The 25,242-nt window shown below is 40.2% G+C and overlaps 1 protein-coding gene across 3 annotated transcripts in view; it reads left to right on the forward strand.

The window, feature by feature from the left end:
• Window positions 1-1,030: 1,030 nt before the first annotated feature.
• The window catches only part of LOC121317990 (methionine-R-sulfoxide reductase B3, mitochondrial-like), a 37,248-nt gene continuing 13,036 nt past the window's right edge, over window positions 1,031-25,242 (forward strand). Inside the window, exons 1-5 of one of the 3 annotated variants that reach the window (XM_041254121.1) lie at window positions 1,031-1,119; window positions 6,542-6,695; window positions 13,588-13,696; window positions 15,293-15,370; window positions 19,745-19,773. In XM_041254121.1, coding sequence (XP_041110055.1) covers window positions 6,581-6,695; window positions 13,588-13,696; window positions 15,293-15,370; window positions 19,745-19,773 — 331 coding nt within the window. In that variant the 5' untranslated portion in view covers window positions 1,031-1,119; window positions 6,542-6,580. Of the gene's footprint in view, window positions 1,120-6,541; window positions 6,696-7,439; window positions 7,565-13,587; window positions 13,697-15,292; window positions 15,371-19,744; window positions 19,774-25,242 lie in introns of those variants that run through there. The other 2 variants (XM_041254122.1, XM_041254123.1) reach the window with 2 other exon arrangements.

Raw genomic sequence — 25,242 nt, forward strand, 5'->3', positions numbered from 1 at the left:
GAAAACGGGCAAATGTGTGTCTTTTCATTTACATAAAGTCAGAAAAAAACAACATATGAATTCAAATTAACATGTATTTATACTAAAGTAATACAAAAATGACCACAAAAGATTTAGAAGTGAGTAGTTTTTTTAGATTTATGATTATACTGTTGTGGCAGAGCACAGCTCTGCCCTTTAGAAATTGGCAGAGATGGGGTTAAATTCCCCTACCTGCCTGGGTTCACTGTGTTCAGGTAGCTGGGGTTGATTAGATGATTAGTTTAATTAATGATCAATCAGCGCCCAGCCACCTGACATAAAAGGAGGCCCCTGCTTCTCATGTGGGAACAGTGAGCTGAGGAAGCAGGTTGGTGTTTTGTTGGTTGTGATTTTTCAATTTTCTAAATCCAGTGAAGGCATTGCCCAGCCTGGCAACCTTTATTTTGTACCATTTTGCTTTTTGTCTTTCTTTTTGTGTTTCAATCCCTTTGTTTTGGCCCTTGTGCCCTTTTATTTTTGTGTATTTATAATAAAATAATTATTTTTTTGAACTACAGACTGTCTCTGGGCCTCTATCCACTGGCCAGCCTGCCACAACTGTATTTACAGTATAATCCTAAATCTCGAAAAACTACTCACTCAGAGGCATAAGCAATTAGGAAATAACACTTACTACCCAGGAACAAAAATTGTGTTACATAGTGCTATTAGTAGACCCCACATGTTTCAGTTCCTAAATATTGTACAACGGCTGCATACCATAAAACCATACAGTTTGATATGTTGGTAGAGATGTTAGAGAAGGAGATAATGTGTATCTTAAACCCCAAATCAATGAAATTCGTGTATTTAAATAAACAATGAATTAAAACATTGTGTTGACGATGCTGTGTATTCTCGTAGCTGGCCCCAGCACGGCACGGCTGCCAGCCCTGGCAGGACCCTGCTCTTGCTCATATTAGGATATATGGCTTTCCCTAGCAGAGGAATTTCCCAGCACCCTCTTCGCATTTCCCAAGCGGCGCGGAGAAAACCCTTTCCAGGTTGACTGTATGATGATTCGTCGCGGAAACCGTCACCAGAATATATTTTTAATCAGCTTCAGTGTCTTTCTTTTATCAGCACCGCTTACAAAAGGTAAGGCCTGACACTTACATTTATAGATAGGATAGTAAAAAACAAAAACAAAAATGGCTCGTTCGGGGATTCAGCCGTAGATGGAGCTGCCAATTTATAATTCTAGAGCTTTCCTGGTGCTGTACTGACCAGTGTGTAGAAACAGTTGCGTACTTTTTAGAGTTGTCCTACAAAATATTTCTGTTTGTATATGGTTCTGTTCCATAGTACAGCAGAACTGGTTTGCTTTTGTATAGTGAGTTGTTATTGTATACATAAATGACAATGATACAGTGTTATGCGTTGCTGGTAATTCCGCAGTGTTGAATATATAAGCACTGGTACAGTTACATCATGTGTTAATGTAGTTTTTCAAAATGATTGAACTTCTAAGTGATTTCCATTTGCAATGCTTAGTACAGTAACTTTAGTATAGCACTTAATCATTTTCTGAAAATATAACTTGTACGGCACAAACTCAGCTGCAGTTCCCTCTGTCAAAAATGAAACCTAGTGTTATATTTTGTGGAAATAAAGTCAGTCTACGCACTAAAATAACGTTATGGAACCAAGGACCTGGTTGTTTTCGTTTCGTTGTTTGTTGTCAAGCACAACATTGTGAGCTACGGTAGAAAACCAGCGGTGAGCGGATCAGCGCTTTAGACTTGTTTATTGTAAGGTGAAATGTGACGAGTCGTATAGCTAACAAGGCTATAATCTCATTATCACATTAATTGAAGATCAAAAATATCAATCGCACGTACAAGGGGGAAGACTAATGAATACGATTGAGCCTGTTCCAGCCCTAGCAATTCAGTGTGTGTGTGTGTGTGTGTATATATATATATATATATAATATTATATAAAAGAGAGAAGGTGGGATCAAGCATCCTTGTCATCAGGAGTGCACACAAGTCATTTATAATCTTTCTTTAATTTAAAAGCAGTAACACTCCACACAGCAAGTCTGGTCTTGCAGTTCACCCTATGGATCAAGTTTCTGTATCAACCAAGAACTAAATACTTTATTTTAAACATGCATTGTTTTCCAGTGCACATAAAGACTCAGACAGCCACAGGGCTTTGGCAAGAGTGGGTCTGATATTAATGTGAGCTGTTCAGGCTCGACAGAGGCACATGACTGCACGTGGCTCCTGTAAATCCTATGGCTATTGTTATCAGCAGGCTGAGCTATTTCTAGTGGTGCCACTCCTCTAGATCAGCTGTGTGCCATGGTGTTACCTGTTAGAACCGGTTCCCCTTTTATTGTGCTCAGAACTGTTGTTTCTTTGCTTGTTTTCAATTCAGGGTGTGCAGACATTTCAAAACCCAGCATCCTTGTACAGCACCTCTGTTGTAGGTCCTGTCCCCCATCAGTGAGATGAGATGAGGTTGAGAACTTTAAAACCACCAATACAGATGAGTCCAGCTCTTGCATTGTGGTTAAGACGCTTTCTTGGGGTACGTGTGGGTTTCTGGTTCGCACCCAGCCCCCGATCTGTTACACAAGCAAAGTAGCAAAATGTCTTCAAGAGAAGAAAGGGCAAATAATAGGCGAGAATATAGCTTTTGAACCCTTGGGTACTTGCAGTAGCTCCCCCATCTTTAACCTGGTACTGCAGTGTGTTTTATTTTCTTTCCAATAAGCCACCTTTCAGACTGTCGATTCCTGTTCTGATAAACCCTATTAAGTGCCCTGTGTGTAAATGCGGTAGGTAACACAGTACATGCTGTGTTTTATCTGTTGGCAGATTTAAGCTTACTCGTATTTATTGTGGCTCAAGTGTAACTGGATCATAGCTGTCTGGAACACAAAGCCATGTGTAAAATTACATTACGTTTTTATTTATTATTTATTTATTTTCTTAGCAGATGCCCTTATCCAGGGCGACTTTTACAAAGTTGTTACAAAATATCACATTTCAGAATATCACATTACAGATAAGAGCAGTTGTAAAGTACAATAAAATCAATAGCATAAAGATCAAATTCAAGTAAGAGCAAAAAATAGAGATTACAGTAAATAAGTACATGCATGAGCTCAGTTCGAGTGAGAGCAGTTAACTTATATTAAAACTATTTGCTTATACTAGTAAAGTCCAGTATGAGCATGCAGTAATTACGATGAATGGATGAGAATGATTTCAAATGAGCAATTACAAAAAACATGAATACAAATATCTGTAAGAGTAAAGTCAAACACAAGATACAGGAAGTAGTTATAATTAAGAGCAGTAGTTGACTACGGCAAGGTATGGAGCAGTTCAGTGCAAGTACAAGTACAATTGGGTGCCATATAGTCCAGTATAGTAGAGAGTTGTGAGGTTTACATTGCATTCAATCTACTGGTTCATAAGCTATTGCATGCCAGAGAAGGCAAAGCTGTAAAGATGGAGAAAGACTCCTTAGACCAGGGGTGTCAAACCCAGCTCCTGGAGAGCCTCAGCGTCTTCTGGCTTTCGTTCCACCCGAGCTCTCAATTACTTAATTGGTCTAATTATTTGATTAACTGAACACATTTAACACTTCTCTTCAGGCCTCAAAATGTTTCATAGGTAGTGTAGCTTGAATCAAGTGCATTTTTAAAACCATCAACTGTAAAGGACCTTGACAATTATGAAATATGACAAATTCAACAAATAATTAGATCGATTATGTTAACTGAGAGCTTAAGTTGGAACGAAAACCAGAAGACCCTGCGGCCCTCAAGGACTGGAGTTTGACACCCTTGCCTTAGACCAATTCTGCCAGGGCAAAGAGCTCAATTGTGTACATGCATGCTGTGCCCAGGGGTGCTCTGTTTGTGCAACTTGCAACACACAAGGGCAAGATCAGCTAGCTGGTAATGAGTTTGCAACAGATACATGGACAGAAGCCAGTGTTTATTCTGAGAGATGTGATGGTGGGTGTCTGGCTTCTCACAGCATTCCAAACCGCAAAGGAAATGAAAGATCGCCGTGTCACACACCTTCTAGAAAGACAGAGGTCCAAGAAGACAGCTGTTAATCAGGCTGCGTGTTGTCAGGAAGGCCTGATCAGCTGTGCTTTGCTGCTTCTCTGCAGCAGGGGATTTGGAATTCGTCATCCTGGTCTATTCTGTTGAGGGTTGATCTCAGTTCATTCACACTACTGGCGCTCGCGTCATTGCTGATTGGGAGCAGGGTTAGGAAGTAGGTCAGGATGGCAGCTGAGCCTGTCCTGCTTATGTGACTTTGTCTGGCTTGGGGTTGGGGGTATGAATTCCTTATATGGGGAGATCAATATGGAAATGGTTTACAAATTGATCACTGCTGAAGCCACTGCTACTGTATGTGAAGTGTTACTAAAATCATTCTTAGTATTTACAGTAGCTGCCTCGGGTTTGATAGATGGTGGTTGCACATTTAGCTTTGGTAGCAACAGTTAAAAACATATACAATACTAATCACAATAACTAAAGCTCAATGCTGTTATGCTTCTTGAACTATTAATACCCAGCATGTAGGTTTTCATGGGCTTGGGGGAACTAGCTGTTATAACATCCAGGACTTTTGGAATCTCAATAAAAGTAAATGCCAGAGATATCACACTTGTTTTATAATATATACCTCTATTATATAATATACAAAAGTGCTGTCTTTTTAAAAATGCCTTTAAATGAATTTAAACCCATTTCGCTGACATGATCAAGGTGAGACTCCTTAAGAGGGACAGTCTATGATACAGATCTTCTTTTCCAATCCATCCTCAGATATGCCATTCCCCTTTACATTATGCCCCTGGGGATGTATTGTTTTTGTTCATGAAAACTTCCAGCACTAGTTTAAATATACTAGCAGAAGGAGCAGGTGCCTTATACTGTGCTTCAGCAAGACTGTGTTAACACAAGGTCATGTAACTGGGAAGTCAAAGAGCAAATGCTGGTTTCCATACTAACTGTCTGTAGGTTATGTCGAGGCTTGTCGTGTTTCATCTGTAAGCCTGTAGAACTGTGGTGTGGTTTGTTGATAACTCTGCCTCCTTGTGTTGGAAACTAGTACTGCAGGAGTGAATTTAAAATCATTGGGCTCTGTTCACAGTCTCATCTCATGAACCTGTGTAAAGTCCAGAACAGTTATAGGAATATCAAACTTGATTGTATTCATTAAAACACACTTTGAAAAAGCTTTGTGAATGTGGCCCTTTTTTCTTCTGGTATTAACAACACAGCTAAACCAGCTGGTGTAAAACAAACATATGTCGTAACATTGGTGGCCCTGTTTAAGAGTTAGGCCTATTTGTGCGCTAATCAGCGGAAAGTCTACATTAAATTTATTTATTTATTTGTTTATTTATATATATTCCAAACAGAACAGTTTTCTTACATTTTTTAGTCTAATTACAGTTCTCCCTCCTTATACCGATTACCGATCCTGACTACAGCATGACCTCATTTCAAAGGGTTTCAAAGAGCCCTGCAGCAGAATAAATGTAGACCTTTACAATCAGGACTGTAAGGCTTGGAGTAAAGCAACACTAACATTGCGTGTTTCACTGAACTCGTACAGCGCCATTGGAAGCTTGTATGTTTCCACTGAGCTGCTGTCGGCAGAGCTGAGGTCTTTGAAGCTTGGCGTGTTGACGAGGCCACGCCCCCGCTGCACAAACACCACACTCATTGGGCGGCTTTCTCTTTGATGTTCTGAAGGTTACAATTTTAAAAGGTCTTTTTTTAGAGCTGTATTGTTTATTAAGGGGTTATGTTAGTGTGGTCCATTCAAACAGCGACCCTGTTAAAGCTGCAATGTCCCGACAATCTGCCTCAATTGTACATTAAAAATATCATTGAGTGGTTCACCCTTCAGTGCATTCTACTTCTTAGAAACCAGACCTTGTTAGTAGTTTCAGGTGAAGGCATATAGAAGTCCTTATTGTCACATTTTATGAGCTAATCCAGCACACTTCTGCTGCTGCCTACAGCAGACGGAAGTTATGAATATCCGTTTGCAAGGGAACAGCCCCCTCAATATTTATCACCATGCTGTATGGGTCCTGCATGTCAATAGATTGTATATTACCACTGAAGAACAGATGGAAGTGTTATCAAATTGATTTGGGGTCATGTAAACAGGTTTGTATTGGAATCAGGGATATGAACCAACATGTGAGAGGGCAGTATAAGGTTGCTTGATACAGAACGAAGGTAACTAACTGTGCAGTACTGTACTGCTGAAGTAATGTAATTCTGTATTTGTGTTTCCCTCATTCACTGCATTACTAATCCCACCTGTGCTTGGCAAGCCATCACCACTAGATGGAGCTCATTCCACATACACTCCAGGTCGCTTCTGCTCGTGCATTGTGACCTCCAGTCCTATATATCACCCACGGTGAATCCACAGGGGCCCCCTCGCTGGGGCTCTGGACCTGGTTGATTGTGGAAGGGCTGATCTACAGAGTGACATCAGTGCCTCTCTTCCTGCAGTGCTGTCGCTGCCCCGCTGTCTCAGCTGTGCCAGGTCAGATGGCTGCGGCTGGTAGGCTCTCAGGCCGGCTGGTACTGCTGTACTTGCTGAGACAGACTAGGAAGACGTATAATGATGAGCTGCGGGGATTCAGTAAGACTGCCGCTTGTCTAGGTAATGACCCCTTTCACTGAACACTTGCATTTCCACGTTGTCTTAACTAGGTGATGTACAGCAAGCACCGCGCCGCTTCTGTAATACTGTGCCAGGCATGAGCTGAGGGGCTCTTCAGTTTCCCTGATCCAGGGGCACTTATGAAAATGGTGTTGTGTTTACTGTAGATTGAACGATTCTTCTGAGAACACACCGTGCGCGGCTGCTGCTGCTGCTTGTCTCCCGCTGGTTTTCTCTATTTGTAATAACAGACTGGAGTTTGTTTTTCTGTTTGTTTTTTGTGAAGTCATCTTCATAGCTGCCCTGCTTCAAACATGCTAATATAACAGGCTTTCTTTCAGGTATTCTCCAGATCGAACGCACCGTGTGAAATACCTGCTTCCACTGTAATATGCTCGCGTTAATTGAAACTTCACAGGATTACAGCACTCGGGACGCTTCTTTCTTTCCAAAGAATTACAGAACAGGGAGACTGCAGTGTCGGTGTCACTGGCTGAAGTCACTCTACCTTTGCATGGAATGAAAGCAAGTTGGATGTTTTTGGGGAATGGTTACTTTTATATCTCCATTGTACTTCCTAAACCTATTAGTACCTTTATACTAACCAGGTAGAACAATGCATTCAATTGATTTACTGCAATACCACAGGGTTATGTTTATCTCAAGTAATACATTATTTTAAACTGTCTTTTCTAACCAAAACTGACTTGTGTATTTTTCCTTTTCTCTTCTCCCTACCTGTAGCTGCAAACCCCTCGTTGCCTCCCTCTTTGCTGGTGGGAATACCCCAGTGATGTCTGCATTCAACCTGCTGCATTTGGTGACAAAAAACCAGCCAGTGCCCCTGCGAGCCTGTGGGCTCCCCTCAGGTTGAATGGGTGCTGTTTGTTGTGTTATGCAAACCAGAACCCTAACACAAGCCAATGGGTGATGACTCTGCTGCAGAAAACAATAGACCATTCAGAACCTTAAAGGAATGTATATCCTGTACATTTTTCTAATACTGATTTAATATAATGTTAGGTTTGTTCTCTATAGTATTGTGGCTGACATCATTGCAATGCTTAAAAAAGCATTCCTGCAAAAAAAGTCTAAAAGATTAATCAGAGTGCAGGGAATTAGGAGGGGAAGTATATTAGTGTTGCGCTGTGCTTCGAATACCATACAGTAGATGAAGCATTGTGCACTGAAGCCTGCGCGACACTGACGTGCTTCCCTGCCTCACATCCCCTCGTCATCTTTTAATGGTTTCTTTTCAATCCATTTTTGCTGTGCTCGTTGGCAAGCAACAAAATGACATGAGTAAAAGCTAAAGGCTCTAGTGAAGCATACAGATAGTCAGTTCACCTGTGGAAAGTAATCTGTTAGTTTTCTCTGCTTGTTCGTATTCACATGTATGTTGTGATAGGTCTGTATCCTGTTGTGATGCGCCACCCTAGAAATCATGAGCAGCATCCACTTGCAGCTCCCCTTTTCACTCACTCGACAGCTTTCAGCTTTTCTTCTACAGACACGTTCGTTCTCTTCCATCTCCGTTCTGCATACTTATCTGTAAGTAGCCAGTACACTTTCAGTGGCTTCTCTTTTAAGCTCCTGGCAATAAAATGTTCCACAATAGTCTGATGGGGTAATTAATATTCAGTATTCAATATTAATATATACTGAGGGGTGGGAAGGCTACTATACAGAACAAGCAGAGTGGGACACTGAACAGGGAAGGTCAGTGAGATGTAGGAGAATGTGGATGTTGTGAAGCATCTCTTTATAGTGGAGTTTGTTTTTTTGCTGACATTTCCTTTCAGGAGTAGGAAGTTAGTTATAAATCATCCTTACTACACTGCTTCATGGCCCATGTCTTAGTAACAAGTGTCCAGCCTCCTTCCTTTTACTGCTGATGTTAACTTCCTGTTCCACACTGACACTGAGCAGTAATGCTTTTTGCCAGCTTCCCGTACGGCTGTGACCTTGCACAGCTACCCTGGGACGTACCAGGAGGGGGCTGCTTTAGGGCCAAAAGGTTTTACAGGTTACCGTTTTCACCCAGATGTTCTCTGGAGAGTAACACTGAAGACAGTCTAAAGATGGAAAGGCAGAGAGAAGTTAGTGGGTAGATATATTTATTGTATATATGTGTATTTATTAGTGCATCTGTGTAATCCGTAGAATTTCCATACATCAATCAGAATGCTTCTTAAGGCACTGCCTGCATCATATAATAAATATCCCTGTGTTGATGGTCAAATATTTCAGCATGAGAAAGCTGCTACAGATTGTGAATGTTGTTGATCTCCTGGATTCTAATTGGGACATGACTTAATAAATCTCAATCTTGTTAAGGGCAGACACGTGTAGCCAAGAAATAGCGAATATGGCATGTGATTATACTCAGGAAACCGCATTATCATTTAGTTTAGGCTTACTTTCTAGTCGATAGAAGCCTATGCAGTACCTTTGAAATACTAAAGAAGCAGTAGTAAGAATGGTCCAGCAGATGGCGCTGGCTTGGTGTTTGAGGTTCGTTTCGTTTTATGAAACATTCACTGTAGTGAGACAGACATGCATTTTAATTTGGGTACCAAGTCCCCAGTCATATAATACCAAAAAAATAAAAATACTTGGTAACACTTTTAAAATAAGTGTCTGTTCATGATTATTTAATGTGCATTATGGGAAATGTTATGAAGTCGTGAAAAGTATGTCATGAACTCATGCTTGTGACTTTTAAATTCAATGGGCGTTTCATTTGAAATCAGTAGGAAATCGTGTATTAATTACATTGAAATTGCAGACACTTCATTTAAAGTGTTACCAAATACTTTATAAAGTGTTCTCTTTCAGTATTCCTTGTATATAATACAAATAGAAACGTTATTTTGTTAACTCCTCCAGACTAGTTTTTCTGATAGGATAGTATTGCATCTCATCAGAATGAGTGTGCACAGCACCACGACATACTTTCACAAACAATGTGTGTGTGTGGTTTTTATACATTTATGTAGGCTACTATTTCAGTGTGTTTTCTGCAGCAGACCTCCCAGACACTTGGAGCATCACATTGTGCTTTGCTGTGTTTTGCAATTTTGGGGCTTTTCCCATTGTTATGATAAGGCCATGTTTTACACTTTGTATGTGAGATGCATTGCTTGCTTCACATTCTACCTGCATGCAGCAGAATGTTACCGGATTGTTACAAACTAACACCTCTGTGAATGGTATACGTTGTGTTCTAGGTTCCTAGCCTTCCTTAATGATATTCTGAGTTTGACTTCCCGCATTGTAGTGTCTGTCAGTAATGGGCAAAGGATACAATATTTCTCTTTGAAAAATCTGAATGGAGTTCATAAAAAAGAATTATTATGCAAGCATGTTCAGTACTACAGTCCCTCATAGCATAATGGCAACCCATTGCACAATATGGGACTTGATTCTCAAAGCTGTTTACCCCAAATTGTCATACGCATTTTTTTTTCCCTGAAAAGGAGAAAGAACACCAACTGAGATTCTAAAACGTGTTAGAAACAAGTGCTTACAATTCCCTAAATTAAAGGTCCCAAGGGACTTTTTCAACCTGAAAAAAGAAACAAGGACCAGGGGTCACAAGTGGAGATTAGACAAAGGGGCATTCAGGACAGAAAATAGGAGGCACTTTTTTACACGGAGAATCATGAGGGTCTGGAACCAACTCCCCAGTAATGTTGTTGAAGCCGACACCCTGGGATCCTTCAAGAAGATGCTTGATGAGATTCTGGGATCATTAAGCTACCAGCAACCAAACGAGCAAGATGGGCCGAATGGCCTCCTCTCGTTTGTAAACTTTCTTATGTTCTCATGTTCTTATGTCTGAGTTAGGCAACCTTATTGGGTGTGTTTTTCTTTTGAAAACAATGTGCAAATGACGATTTGAAGTAAAATGGCTTTGAGAATTTAGCCCTTGTGTTATAAAGGGAAAAAAAAGTGCAATACATAACTATATTTTAAATGTTCTTGTGTGGATCCGTAAGTAATCTTTTGATCAAAGAAGGTCTGCCCTAGTAAACATGTAACTATACTTCCATTGAATATATATTGAATGAGAACAGCTGTGGCTGGCAGCATTAGTACTTTTCTAACCGTTAAGAACATACAATTAAGTTTTTGTTTATATTTGAAATGAGCAGGAAGCTTACATAAAAAAACTAGAAAAGTAAAAAGCGCTGTTAACTAGGACTGGATCCAGAGGGACATCTTGATGAATTCTGAAGCTGTTTGTAGCTAAACTGCCAGATGCAATGTTAACATTGTAATTTATATAATGCATACATTTCCTTTGCTGTTGCTCAACATTGAATGGCTTACTAGTTCATGGAAACAGTACACACAGAGAATAAAAAAAATGACAACTTTAAATAAGCACGGGGGGTTTATAAAGAACAAACCTCGCTTACAATTAGGAAACAATATTTATATTTGAGGTTGAGAAGCCAGGATGTAGGAAAATTTAGCTAATTTGGACCGTGACCTCAAAGTGCACCAAAACCAAATAATTTGTAGGGAATAACACAGGGCACATTCCTGCAAAATGTGTGTGAATGCTGCTGGAGTGGTTCTCCAAAGACAAACAAAGAAACCAGGAATTAAATCCTTATCCCTTCCGAATCCGACTGAAGCTAACAAAGGGATACAGCCGTGCGCTGTCTGAGCTCGTCGCTGGAGTTCTGCAGCTTTGCAAGCGCCACTGTTCAATGTACATTATTGTTATTATTATTATTATTATTATTATTATTATTATTATTATTATTATTAAAAGGAACAAGGTGGAAAACATGGGGGTAAATAGCTTTCGATCAACAAATTAACTTTTAATGCCCCTTTAATCCGTTTTTCTTTTCTTTTGATGGAGCAACTCGTTTACTAGGATGTCCCAGGCAGGTTACAATACCCCTCCATTCAGTCAGCGAGCATGTGCTGTTACAGGAACTAGAATCACAAAACGAGCTGGAGAAGAGAACTGTAAAACCCTTGCAGGAGTTCTCATTGTGCTGCAACAACAAAGCCTTAAAAACAGGGAGCTTGTAAAGCAAGACCAGCAAAGGGGTGCTTTGGAATAGACTTCTTAACTGACTGAAATCAGATGCCAAGACCAGCCATTGAACGAAACAAGTAACCAGTCTATACAGTACTTCAGCTAGTTGGAAGTATTTTACACAATTTTGCAGATATGCAGATAGGCATCTCAGGACATAAAAAACAAACAAAAACTGTATTTTCTTGTATAATTTGGATCATGGAGTACACTGCGGTCTGAATCTACAAAGGCAGTTAAAATAACAGCCAGGAGTGACCCAACAGCAGTGAAATATTTTTGCAAAGAGCATGTGCTCTGTGAGCACTCTTTTAGTAAAGACATCCAATGTTAGGAAATTGCAATCCAATACCATGTAATTTAAACCTGCAGTCTCTTCTGCACTAAATAACATACAGATGGGAAGCTGTGTCGCTGAAACTTGGGGAGCACGCATAAATTAGCATATATATATATATATATATATATATATATATATATATATATATATATACTATAATAGATCTTTTATATCTTAATAATTAACGTTAATATTTGGTACATGTAATTGCAGGTATTATATTTACCCTTGTAATTAAGCATAAATAATAAATGTAATTTATATATATTTTTTTTTGTTAAACAAATGGTTTTGTCTAAACAGATTTGCAAATGAATTGTTTTTCTAAGTGACAGCTAGCAGTGATTTTTTAACGAAAAGAAAATGCTTTGAATGTGTTTTTTCGCAAAAAAATTTCAAAAAAAAAAAAAGTTTTTTATATATATATATATTATTATATAATAGTTTATATATAGAATATTTTATATATATATATATATATATATATATATATATATATATATATATATATATATATATATATATATAATGTGTGTGTGTGTGTATATATATATATATATATATATATGAAGAACCGTTTCCCAACATGACCGTAGAGCTGAGGTTACACATATATGGAAAGTGTGAACCCTGACTGCCCCACTCCTTACCTTACTGAGGCAGGAGAATCCCTTGTGGATAGTCAGTATATATTATAGTATACTGTGTATACTGGTCTTAAAACAGATGGCTCGCTCATTCACTTATATTGGTGGGGTGGGGATATATTCGGGGTTTGAATCTCTGACTACCTGGTTCAGGTGACAAGGCAGGTTTTGTATCATTTGTGAATCCAGGTTGATTTAGGACACTTATTTTAAGGATCTGTCTCTTTTTAACACTATATTAAACTGTCTGGGGTTTTTAATCTGTAATGTAGCATGTGGATTAGTTTCAGAACAATGTACAGGCATAGCTGGAATAAAGGCGCCTGTTTTGGGGTTATATCCACATGTTATCTAGCCGACGCAGAGTGCTGAATGTTGGTCCTGGCACAGAATAAGCCCACAAGTGCATGTCACATGGTTAACCGACTGTGAGCAGCTTCAACACTGTGAGGCTTCGGCTCGTTCATTAAGTTAATAAACCATGTGGCTTCAGCAGCTACTCTTTTGCTTTTTATTTTTTTATTACGCCATCGCCCCCCCCCCCCCCCCCCCCCCCCCCCCCCCCCCCCCCAGCCTTGTACAGCCAGGCCCTGTCCAGACTATTAGAATAGTTGTAAGGACGTATCGTATTTGTTTCGTTTGCATCTCGAGAAGGCTTTGGCTGCAGCACGTTGCCATCGCGCTAGTGGATTTGCCTTGCTCTTGTGCACAGTTCTCTCTTCCTAAACAACCAGCCTGTAATCTCAGCTGTGCCGTTGATCGGCGAGTGCAGAACACGTGTGTGCTGTGGCCACCAGCCAAAGCAATTGATCCAGGTACAAACTATACTGTTTTTTTTTTCAGGGTCACGTAGGGATAAAAGGACCTATAAGGTGGTCTTCTCCCAGCAGGAGCTGAAGAAACGGCTGACACCCCTGCAGTACCATGTTACTCAGGAGAAAGGGACCGAGAGGTGAGGCGGGCGGAGGGGAGGGAGGCGGCAGGCTAACCCTAACCTTAACCGCACTACTCCTACTGTCTTGGATAGTTATAAGGAACCCCCTTTGTACTGCATGTACTTTCCTCTGCTTGTTAAAGGAGAGTGAGATATGCAGTGTTTGAAGGTCTTGATTAAGGAACAAAAAAAGGGTTTTGTAGTGTTGTTTCAAATAATAAAAAACAAAAACAAACCATGGAAAGGGCACCTAGCCAAGGAGTGGAATTTGAAGGTGTTCCTTGTGTATTAAGAAAGTGGTTGCCAAAAAAAATAGGGTAGCATAATTTAACTTTTTTTATTATTTTTATCGCAAAGCACATGTGGAGAAAGTATTTATTGGATCATTTGCAGTCAGAATGTCAAAAATGTTCAGTATCTGCCCTCACTTGGCTGTAGTCTTTGGAAAGTAGCTCGAAGTGCTGAAAAAGGAGTGCTTTATTCCAGGGCTGTTTTCAGTGAGTAAATCTGAACTCTGCTGTGGTAACATGCCAAGACCTAGCCTTTTCTGTTGTCTAATTTATACCGTCCACTGTGGCACCAGGCCGTAATTGACTTCTGGTGCAGATTTATCAATGATGTAACCGGCCGTTTTGCTGAAGAAGACTTTTTCAGTGGAAGTGGTATCCTATTTATTTTGCCTCGGTTTAATGTTTCAATATAATGAATTGATTGGCAGTAGAAAGCCCATTGGCAATGATTCTGCAACATGGCCTGCCTGCCCTGCCCTGCCCTGCCCTGCCCTGCCATGCTGATTGCACCCGAGCAGCTTTCTTGTGTAGTTCTCAGGCACTGGAATGATTTAGTGCTCAAACCTAACCCAAGATTAGCTCATTCTTCAAAATGCTTATTTTAAAAAAAAAAAAAAAAAAAAAAAAGGAAACTCGTAAAAACGGGCAGAGGATAATAAAACCAAGCTGCGTAGCACATAGACTTTTTGTTAAAATAGTACGGCTGATTTGTGTTAAACGAATGACCTTCTGGCCTTATAGACTGTTAATTTACCAAATATTCTCTTAAAGCTGCCGTCTCCCTAATTCAGAGTTAATTCAGAGTCTAAATGTGGGCAATGCTGCATGGCTCAGAAGTAGTTTGTGGTTCTAAATTGGGAGTGGGGGTTGCACTTTTTTTCGTTCTTCCTGCGCAAATATATTCTTCACAAACAGCCCACCATAAGAAAACTACAGCCAGTATTACAGAACATATTGGAATAGTTCTTTGATCCCAGTTAGCTTGCACATTGTATAGCATGTTGGTTGTGGTGTTTGCACATTGAGCCCTATTCTTGCCTTGTACAGTATTCAGTCCGTTGCCCTGGACTTCATACATGAGCATGAAGGGGTTGATTTGATCAAACTCCGATCTGCCAGTGGCATGTTGTTTATTTATGAGTTACCCTGTATATAACTTTTAATGATAATTTAAAACTTGAATTTTATGTTTTCAGTCTGTCAGTCCTGACTCTGCCGATTTGTGATTGGAATCCAGAATGGGTTTTGAATTGAGTGAGTTGTTTTATCTTGTATAGTATTCCCAGCAGGCACTAACCCAGATTCTGTATTGACTTCCTTGCAGTGCCTTCAAAGGGGAGTTCACCGACAAGAAAGATGCAGGATCATACACATGTGTTGTTTGTGGGGCCCCATTATTCCAGTAAGTATTTGAGATTTAAAACGAGGTTGGTTTCCCCACCAAGTTACTTACTGACCCGGCTCTTTCAGGTGGTTCTAGCCAACAAAATCATTTCAATTCATTTCGCCTTTCACGCTCTTGAATTCACTGTGTAGGTCTCAAGTGTGCAGTTTTGAAAGCAACATATGTTACAGCAAGCATGTGTTTTCATGCTGAATACTTTGAAAGGAGGTAATGTTTAATATTCAGATGATTTATGAAGCATTAGCAAGCTGGTAAATGCATATCACTGGGAGGGACAGGGTAAAGGTGTACCAGGTGCACCTAGAGAGTTACAGTAGCAATGTGATGAGACCTGTCGCTGCTCTGGCAGTACCCATCCCTGGCTTGGTTCAGGCTGTCTTGAGGGATCGCTGTCCGAGTTGCATTGTCTTGCAAGGGCCCCTGGTGCCCACCCCTGGTATCTCACAGAGGCAGCTGCGCTCCGGTATAGTGTGTGATATAGATCTGACTGGAGCATGCACGCTAATTGGTTCAAGAGCGAGATATTGACATCGCTGTCCTGTTGCAGCTTGCATGGATAGAGCAGGCAGAGTTAATTCTGCCTGACAGGACATCAGCAGCATCTTGAGAGTAATTACCCAACTGAAGTTTTCCCACAGCTCAATGGAGGGCTTCAAAGACCTCTGAATTTACAGCTAGTATTAACCTATATCAGAAACATGATCTCACATAGGTTAAATATTTTCCCTTTGAAATCTATAAATTGCTTGCTATGTTACTTTTTTTTTTTTTTTAAGATCCAGGAAGAACTAATTACTCTGGGTTTGATAGTAATCGCGTTTTTTTTTTTTTTTTCTTTTCGAAACTGTTACTTGCATTTCATACTCAGTTTTTGGCATGTTGGCAATTAGGATTAGAAACTTACTGCAGTTGTTGTGGAACTTTTCAGGTCTGGCAAGTCTTTTGCAATGTCATTTAGTTCCCCAACATCCCAGTCTGTTTGCACCTACACTGTTGGTGACGAAGTGTTATGACCGTCCTGGTTTGGCCCAGGTCTCGGTTGGGGATTGGAATACTGGATCAGTGGGAACAAGCCTCGTACTGTACCATCTTTCTTGTTACGTTCTTGCTCTCGCTTAGGGTATCTTCTCACTGTTGGGTTTGGATCCGTCGCTTCTCTTGTGCTGTCTTCGCTTGCGGTGAAGTAGTCAGTTTCCACCACTGTTTCGGGGGGAGGGGTGGTGGTGCAGTTGGTACGGTTACCGGAGGCGCGGTCACCCCAGAGTATGGAGGGGGGGGCGACTTCCTTTGATCCATCTGCAACATAACTTGAGCCTCCCTGTCTGTCTTTCCCTTTTCTTGTTTCTCTTTGTCCTCATCTGCCATTCCTTCCCACTTCCTAAAGCTATCCCAGTCTATTCTGCCCTTTCTCTTTTTCTTTTCTTTTTCCCAGCTTTCTAACTGGCTGCGTACACTGGCTAATTTAGTTACACTTAAACTTCCTCCTAGTGGAAACCCGTCCTTGTCAAACCATAAATCTATTTGTTGTAATACAACAGGACCCCATCTATCACACATTCGTTTCTGTGGTTCGGTAAGGTTATATACCTGACATTTGTTTAACTATTTACTACGTCCCTGCCCCATCCTGTTTTGCTAACGTATTGAAGAAGAGAGAGAAGAAGAGACAACAAATCAACAGACAATTAAACACACATGAGCTCTTTTCGGACGTCCTATGGCCCCAGACTACAACTTAGCTAGGTTCCAAACCTATTAGGAGTACTTCGTCTTTGGTCCCAGACCATGGTTAACCTATTCTAGAGTCCTAGACTCAGTATCGTCTGACTCACCTCTCGGTTGCTCTCAGGATCTCTTATCCACCTCAGTGGAGCCCTCAGCCAGACTCAGAGGGAACCCTGTTCGTTCCCAGAATGCGGTGTCCTGATTCCAGTAATTCAGTTGGAACCCCGTCGACTGTTGACTCTGTCCCAGGACTACCACTGGGCGGAGTTTAGGATCTTGCCGACTACGCCAAAATGTCGTGGAACTTTTGAGGTCCGCAACTAAAAGCCAACTGCAGCAGGTATTCAGAGATATAAAGCTTTATTAGTTTTTCAAACGAGAACAGCTCAACACATCAGTGTTAGGAAGCCTGAGTGTTGTTTCATACAGAGTTAGCATACAGTTATTATACCTTTACAGAGAGACAGGGTGGTTTCCCTTTCAACCAATAAGCTAGAGCCAACTCAGCTGGTGTAACAAAGAAAGGGGGACAGGTATTTACAAGGTAGTACAATAAAGGTTAGATGGAAAGGTGGGTTCACCCTGATCAAATGATAAGCTGGAGCCATGTTCCTCTTGTCACACCACCCAGTTTGGTTTTCAGCTACACGTACCTGCAGTTTAGTACATTTACTTTATTTCTATAAATTTAATAGATCATAAACTCAGAATGCTTTAAAGCATATAATTCAGTGAATAATTGTAGTACAGAGTAGCAACAAACAGGTACAGGAATGGTTCTATGCAATTATTCCTTTACATAGCCCTGCACCCAGCCCTGGATTTCAGAACTATTGTGTAGGTATATTATTGAAATGACCATAAGCCAGAAATCCGTCCCTGATCAAGCATATTAATAAACTATGTAAACTATGTAAACGAGGACTGGGACTGTTGATCACAGGCAAGCCGTGTAAACGAGGACTGGGACCGTTCAACACAGGCAAGCCGTGTAAACGAGGACTGGGACCATTGATAACAGGCAAGCCGTGTAAACGAGGACTGGGACCGTTGATCACAGTCAAGCTGTGTAAACGAGGACTGGAACCGTTGATCACAGACAAGCTGTGTAAACGAGGACTGGGACCATTCAACACAGGCAAGCCTTGTAAATGAGGACTGGGACTGTTCAACACAGGCAAGCTGTCACGGCAACTGTTTTCTCTGGTCCGCACTCTGGTGAGATAAGGGTGTGGACTAAAGAAAATTCATAATGCTTGTCCTTTCTGGGTATCTTGTTTTCTTTTGATGCTGTCAACGTGAAAATAGCAACATTTCATGCTTACCGTATTGGTTTAAAAGCAGGTATAACTTCGATGACAGAATACTTTGAAAATGTCACCAATAACAACATTGAAAGCTGTAGTTACAAGTGAAAACTATATCTGTGCTACAGGTATAGCTCAATATTTATTTAGACTTTTACTTTGATTTACTTTGATTTATTTTGCTTATGTTTTTTCCTAAAAGTAAAGCACCTTTTAACTTTTAATTTGTCAGTCGTCATTTTATAAAGACATTTTGGAAGGCATAATAATACACACTTACACACACACACACACACACACACACAAACATACATATAATTATAGCACCTTACTGCTCCTTCTTGCACACTGAACACATGTTTCGTCGACCGTCCTGCACAGGGCCAGTTGTACTAACAAAAAATGGGATCGGGTCTATGCTCACTGGAGCCGAATGATGAGAAGGTGTTGTACTAAGATGATCTGAATGAGGCTTCACTGAGCCGATCCTGGAGCTCACCAGCTGTAACTCAAGAAACTGACCCCTGAGAAGCGAGCGTGTGTGGTGTGTAGTTTAAAGAACCCAGCTGTCAAATTTGTATGCAGCCTGAGATCACAGTAATGTTACGAAGATATGGTGGTGCATAAATATAGTGAAACGCCGACCCACAATAAATCTGTATGGCTTCATTTACTCAAAAACAGTGGTAGAAGAGAAGCCAGAGGGGCCAGACTGAGGGCTGTCACGAGCTGGATTTGGCCCGCTGGCCGCCAGTTGAAGAACACTGCACTACATACTGTGTAATAAGCTCTACTGAAGGACACTGCACTACATACTGTGTAATAAGCTCTATTGAAGGACACTGCACTACATACTGTGTAATAAGCTCTATTGAAGGGCACTGCCCTTCATACTGTGTAATAAGCTCTATTGAAGGACACTGCTACATACTGTGTAATAACTATACTGTGCTACATACTGTGTAATAAGCTCTATTGAAGGACACTGCGCTACATACTGTGTAATAAGCTCTATTGAAGGACACTGCGCTACATACTGTGTAATAAGCTCTATTGAAGGACACTGCGCTACATACTGTGTAATAAGCTCTATTGAAGGACACTGCGCTTCATACTGTGTAATAAGATCTATTGAAGGACACTGTGCTATGTACTGTGTAATAAGCTCTATTGAAGAACACTGCACTGCATACTGTGTAATAAGCTCTATTGAAGGACACTGCACTACATACTGTGTAATAAGCTCTATTGAAGCACACCGCACTACATACTGTGTAATAAGCTCTACTGAAGAACACCTCGCTTCATACTGTGTAATAAGCTCTATTTTATTTTACAGATCTGAAACTAAATTCGACTCTGGATCTGGTAAGTGTTTCCATGCATTTACATTGCACTGCTGCAGCACACATGCACTTGGCAGAGACACCTCCCCAATACACCTGCTCAAAACACAAACATGTACAGATCAGAGAGGGGTAATAACGCCAGCCCAGGGCAGTGACCATAACCTGCAACTGACTGTATAAAGTCACTCGATCAGTTCCAAATATTAACAATCCCACAGCAAAGCAATCCCTGTTTCTCCATACATAGACACTTTCAAATCCCTTTCCAAGTTGCATTTAGAAAGTAAGCTTCCCTATCATTTGGTTCTTTTATGTATTTTATTTAATTTATTTATTTTTTAATTTAGTCGTCGCCAATGGTTTTCTCCGCAATTTGGAATGCCCAATTATTATATTTATCCCGGTTTACCGCTGCAGCCCCCTGGCGACTCAGAGGCTGAAACACACATCCTCCGAAACATGCGGCTGCCAATACATCATTTTCAGCAGGCCAGGAGCGCGTGTGTGTGTGTGTGTGTCTGGGTGTGGGTGTGTAGCCCAGAAATATTAGTGTCCTCTTTTATCATTTAAGTTTGGCAAACTGCAGAGTAAGCACAAGCAAATAATCTGTGAATGTGTATTGACAAGTTAACCTGTATAACTTCCCATAGCACTCTGACAAGGCTGCACAGCCAAACATCCCCTAGATGTAGTGCCAGCCTTAATATGTACAATTAAGGCTGTTTCTAGCAGGAATCCAGAAGGTAACTGTTCAATGTAGTCATTCTGGTCAATGGTAAAAAAAAACTCCTATGGATCTGGATAGCATTGAGACATAACTAGGAAGCAGTGCAGTAGCACTTCAAGATTGCTGAACAGCAGTGCAGTAGTACTTCAGGATTGTTCTTTCCGGTAAGGTGCGGCTGCTTGATTGATAAGCGATTCTCTCAAGTATTGTATGCTATCACTTAAGGGTGTAATCTGGAAAAACAAATTCATGGCTGGTTTCCCAAAGTCTAATTAGCGCTAGTCTTGGACTACCTACTGTTACCTTAGGTTAGGTAGTCCAAGACTAGCGCTAATTAGAGCCTGGGATAGCAGCCATTATTCTACCAGGGTAAAGTCTGTCTTATATTCAAGTGCTGCAGATCGAGGGGAAAAAAAAAAAAAGTTTTTTTGTAAAAGTCATTGCATGCACATGTCTGTGTGTTCCAGAAACAGTATTGCATTGTATTGTAAACGCCACTGGTATCTGATAACTACCCCAGACCACTCCCCTTGGTTTGGTTAGTTGCTGTATGGATGTGGCCTCCAGCCTAGTTGCTGTGACAGAGCCCCCTAGTGAGCGATTTGAAAACTGTCCGTTTGAGCTGCAGTGTGTTTAGTGGTTGTGAGACAGGGCTCTCAAATTCATCATGATCAAGATTGTCACGGATACGGGACAGGAGGGGTCGTAGGGATTATTCTCTTATTCGATCATTAACTAATTGATCACTGGAATTCAATAACAAATAATATTTACATTATATTGGAATTCCTGACTCAAGGTGTGATTTATTACAATGTAACACTTTTCCAGTCCAGTCATCTTAAAGTACTTTACCCCTGATTGCCGCCTTAATACATACTGTATCTACAAAACACATGATCAAAAATTGATGGACTGCATGGCTTTTTTTTTTAACATGTCTAGGAAAAGCATGTTGATCTTGACTTCCGAGGGCTTTGGTTTATTTTGGATTTTGAAGCCTATACGTAATACATCTCAGACCCGTGTTTCAGTGCTCTGTAAAGCTATTTATAGGTGACAGTGTCAGATATGATAGTGGAGATCCCATGTGTCTGGGGGGCTGTTTTTATATTCATTCCCCAGTTATATGGTTGAAAGCGCTGCTGTCATAATACGTTTATTATCAACAGAAGAATGCGATACTGTGTGCGCTCCTAAAATAGATTGCTGCTTGGTTACAGGAACCTCTGACAATAATAAAAAATGATGATGTTTAAATGAAATGTCATGCTAAAATGATGGATTTCAATTTGAATTCCCCCTGCCTTGGATTAAGAGATTAGAGTTTTAAACTGTTTTTAGTTGGTGGTCTTTTTTTTTTTTAATTCAAATGAATGATGTGGAAACCAGAAAGCAGTTTATCCACAGGGCAGGTACTTGTGTAATTCTTGTGTAAGTGTGGATCCTGTGAAAGTCATTTCAGGAAGCACATTTGCTATCATTTATTTATTTATGTATTTATTATTAATAGTAAATTAATATATAGTAAACTATTTCTGAACTAAAATAGCAAAAACCAGATCCCTGCTAATAATGTCATTGAAGTGGGGTTCAGTTTGTTTAGAGGCATTTTTTTTAAAGATGTTACTGTATTAATGATTAGCAAAGGAGATCAGGCTTTATTTAGTTATTTATTACTTTAACATCTATAAACTGACGAATAACTAGTAAGCTAGTTAAGTTAGTAAACAAAAAAATGTCCTTTTAGAATAAAGCGTGACATATTAATTGTTATTATTTATATTAATATTAGTTTAACCATAAAGTGTAACTATTAGTATTATTATTATTATTAATAATAATAATAATAATAATAATAATAATAATAATAATAATATATCGAGAAGCCAGCACATTGCATCATCGCTTGGTGGTGCATGTCTGCCCACTCTGCAGAGAAAAATTTTAAACACTGAACGTGTAAACTCTTGAACTGCCTTATTAAATCTGAAGATGCACATTTGAAATGAAACTGACCATTTTTAGTGTTATCAGAAGACGAGCTTGTAGTTTTGTAAACTATGTGTGCAGGCTGTTTTGATTAACATGATCAATGGCTTTCGAGGTCAGTCATCTACACAGCCAGCAGATGAGAACATGCACCTTCATCTTATTATACACTAAAGAAAATAAAACATGACCTTTTTTAAAAGCCTTTTTACGGTTGATTACAAGGATGAGTGTATATGTAGAATAATCGCTAATGGGCTGTAGGAACAAAGCTGCACATTCCCTTTACAGTTATTAATCTCTGTGTGTTACACCAGTGTTTCACTGAGCCCTGCACCATGAAGCAATGCATGACATCAAGAGATTAAAATATTTCTAGAAAGTAATTTTAATGAATGCTATCTGGTACCATGATAAATTTATTGGCTGTGAATAGGAGAATTCTGTCATTTTTAATCCCCTGGAATTTGTAAAATTTGTATTAATTGCTGAATTGTTTTGTTCTACATCAGTTGTAATTATGATTTTCTTTTTGGCTTCGACAGTAATTCTAAAATCTCTTTCTCGTTGTAATGTCTTTGTAATGTCAAGGAGGTAAAAGGCAGTACTGTGCTCAGGTTACTTCAAACCTGAAGAATGTGTCTGGACAGATCCCTAAGAGAATAGGCTGTTCTTCACTAGATGCCTCCTACTTATTACAATTATACTAACGTGATTATGTGTGTGTTCACTGCATCTTGTATAGTGTAGTGTTGGTGCACTTCATTTGCAATAGTTGGAAGATCTTAGCAATATTTAACCCGGGCCTTATAGGGGTGAAAGGCATGAAAGTGTGTTGAATTAGCCGCCACGCAGCAAAGAAGCAGATTGTTTGTGTCTCCTTTTAAAAAACAAAATAATTTCCACAACCAAGCTTAACTGCAAAGCAGCTTCAACACCCCTGACCACAGCACTTTTTCACAGCACAGTTCCATTGACAGTAGCTGTTTTTAGTGACTGCTAGAAGCTTGGTGCAGGCTGCTCGTGCTCCTGCTGAATGCCCTGCCAGAGCTGCAGATGTGTTTTAACAGGGCCGGTCCAATGAGGAACATGTCATTTCAAAGAAGTGCTGGTGCTGTTGACAGGGATTGGAGCCATGGGTATTAGAATTAGTCCAGTGTAATAGAGCAGTGATCTGGCGACCACACACACTGCAGATGTGGTTATAGAGTTGTAGACTTCACATCACAGACGTGGGTCACAATCTGTAGTGGAAATGCATCGCACGGTAGTCCAGCTCAATTTGGTTCAGTTTAGCTTATATATTCTCACTCAGATATCAGTTTTCTAATAAACGCCGCTCTCAATAAAGAAATGTGAAGGTATTTTACAATAAATACAATAACGATAAATGAAGAAACACACAACTTGCGCTGTGACGCCCAAAGAGACTGCAGCTTCAATCCACCGTGTGATACAAACCACTGTACACACACCTTAGTCAGCACATTGTATTTGATGGTACAGTCCTGGCAGACACCCCAAGGTGAACTCCTTACAGCACAGCAGACCTTCACGTCCCCCCCCCCCCCCCAGCACAGTTCTGTGCCAACACAGCAGGGGATAAAACAAGGGCTGTCTGTTTACCTCGTCCTCAGCTTGGATGGTGAAAACTTAGAGGAACTTGGAGCTTTGCCTGTCACTCTAAGCGCTATCCGAAAGCTGGCCGAAGTTATCTTCTTGTAGGGGGTTTAGTGGTTTTGTTTTTTATTCAATAGTAATTTTACTCAGTCCTGTACAATGTGTGTGTGTGTGTGTGTGTGTGTGTGTGTATATATATATATATATATATATATATATATATATATATATATATATATATATATATATATACACACACACACACATACAGTGGCTTGCAAAAGTATTCAGACCCCTGACCAATTCTCTCATATTACTGAATTACAAATGGTACATTGAAATTTCGTTCTGTTTGATATTTTATTTTTAAACACTGAAACTCAGAATCAATTATTGTAAGGTGACATTGGTTTTATGTTGGGAAATATTTTTAAGAAAAATAAAAAACTGAAATATCTTGCTAGCATAAGTATTCAACCCCCACACATTAATATTTGGTAGAGCCACCTTTCGCTGCAATAACAGCTTTAAGTCTTTTGGGGTAAGTATGTACCAGCTTTGCACACAGTGTCGGAGTGATTTTGGCCCATTCTTCTTGGCAGATTTGCTCCAGGTTGTTCAGGTTGGTTGGACAACGCTTGTGGACCGCAATTTTCAAATAGTGCCACAGATTCTCAGTGGGATTGAGATCAGGACTTTGACTGGGCCACTGTAGGACATTCACCTTTTTGTTCTTGAGCCACTCCAATGTTGCTTTGGCCTTGTGCTTGGGATCATTGTCCTGCTGAAAGGTGAATTTCCTCCCAAGCTTCAGTTTTTTAGCGGACTGAAGCAGATTCTCTTGCAGTATTTTCCTGTATTTTGCTCCATCCATTCTTCCTTCAATTGTAACAAGATGCCCAGTCCCTGCTGATGAGAAGCATCCCCACAGCATGATGCTGCCACAACCATACTTCACTGTAGGGATAGTGTGTCTTGAGACATGGGCAGTGTTAGGTTTGCGCCACACATAGCGCTTTGAGTTTTGGCCAAAAAGCTCTATCTTGGTCTCATCTGACCACAAAACCTTTTCCCACATTGCAGCTGGGTCACTCTCATGCTTTCTGGCAAACTCCAGACGTGCTTTCAGATGGTACTTTTTGAGTAACG

This window comes from Polyodon spathula, chromosome 7, assembly GCF_017654505.1.
Source record: "Polyodon spathula isolate WHYD16114869_AA chromosome 7, ASM1765450v1, whole genome shotgun sequence".
NCBI lineage: Eukaryota > Metazoa > Chordata > Actinopteri > Acipenseriformes > Polyodontidae > Polyodon > Polyodon spathula.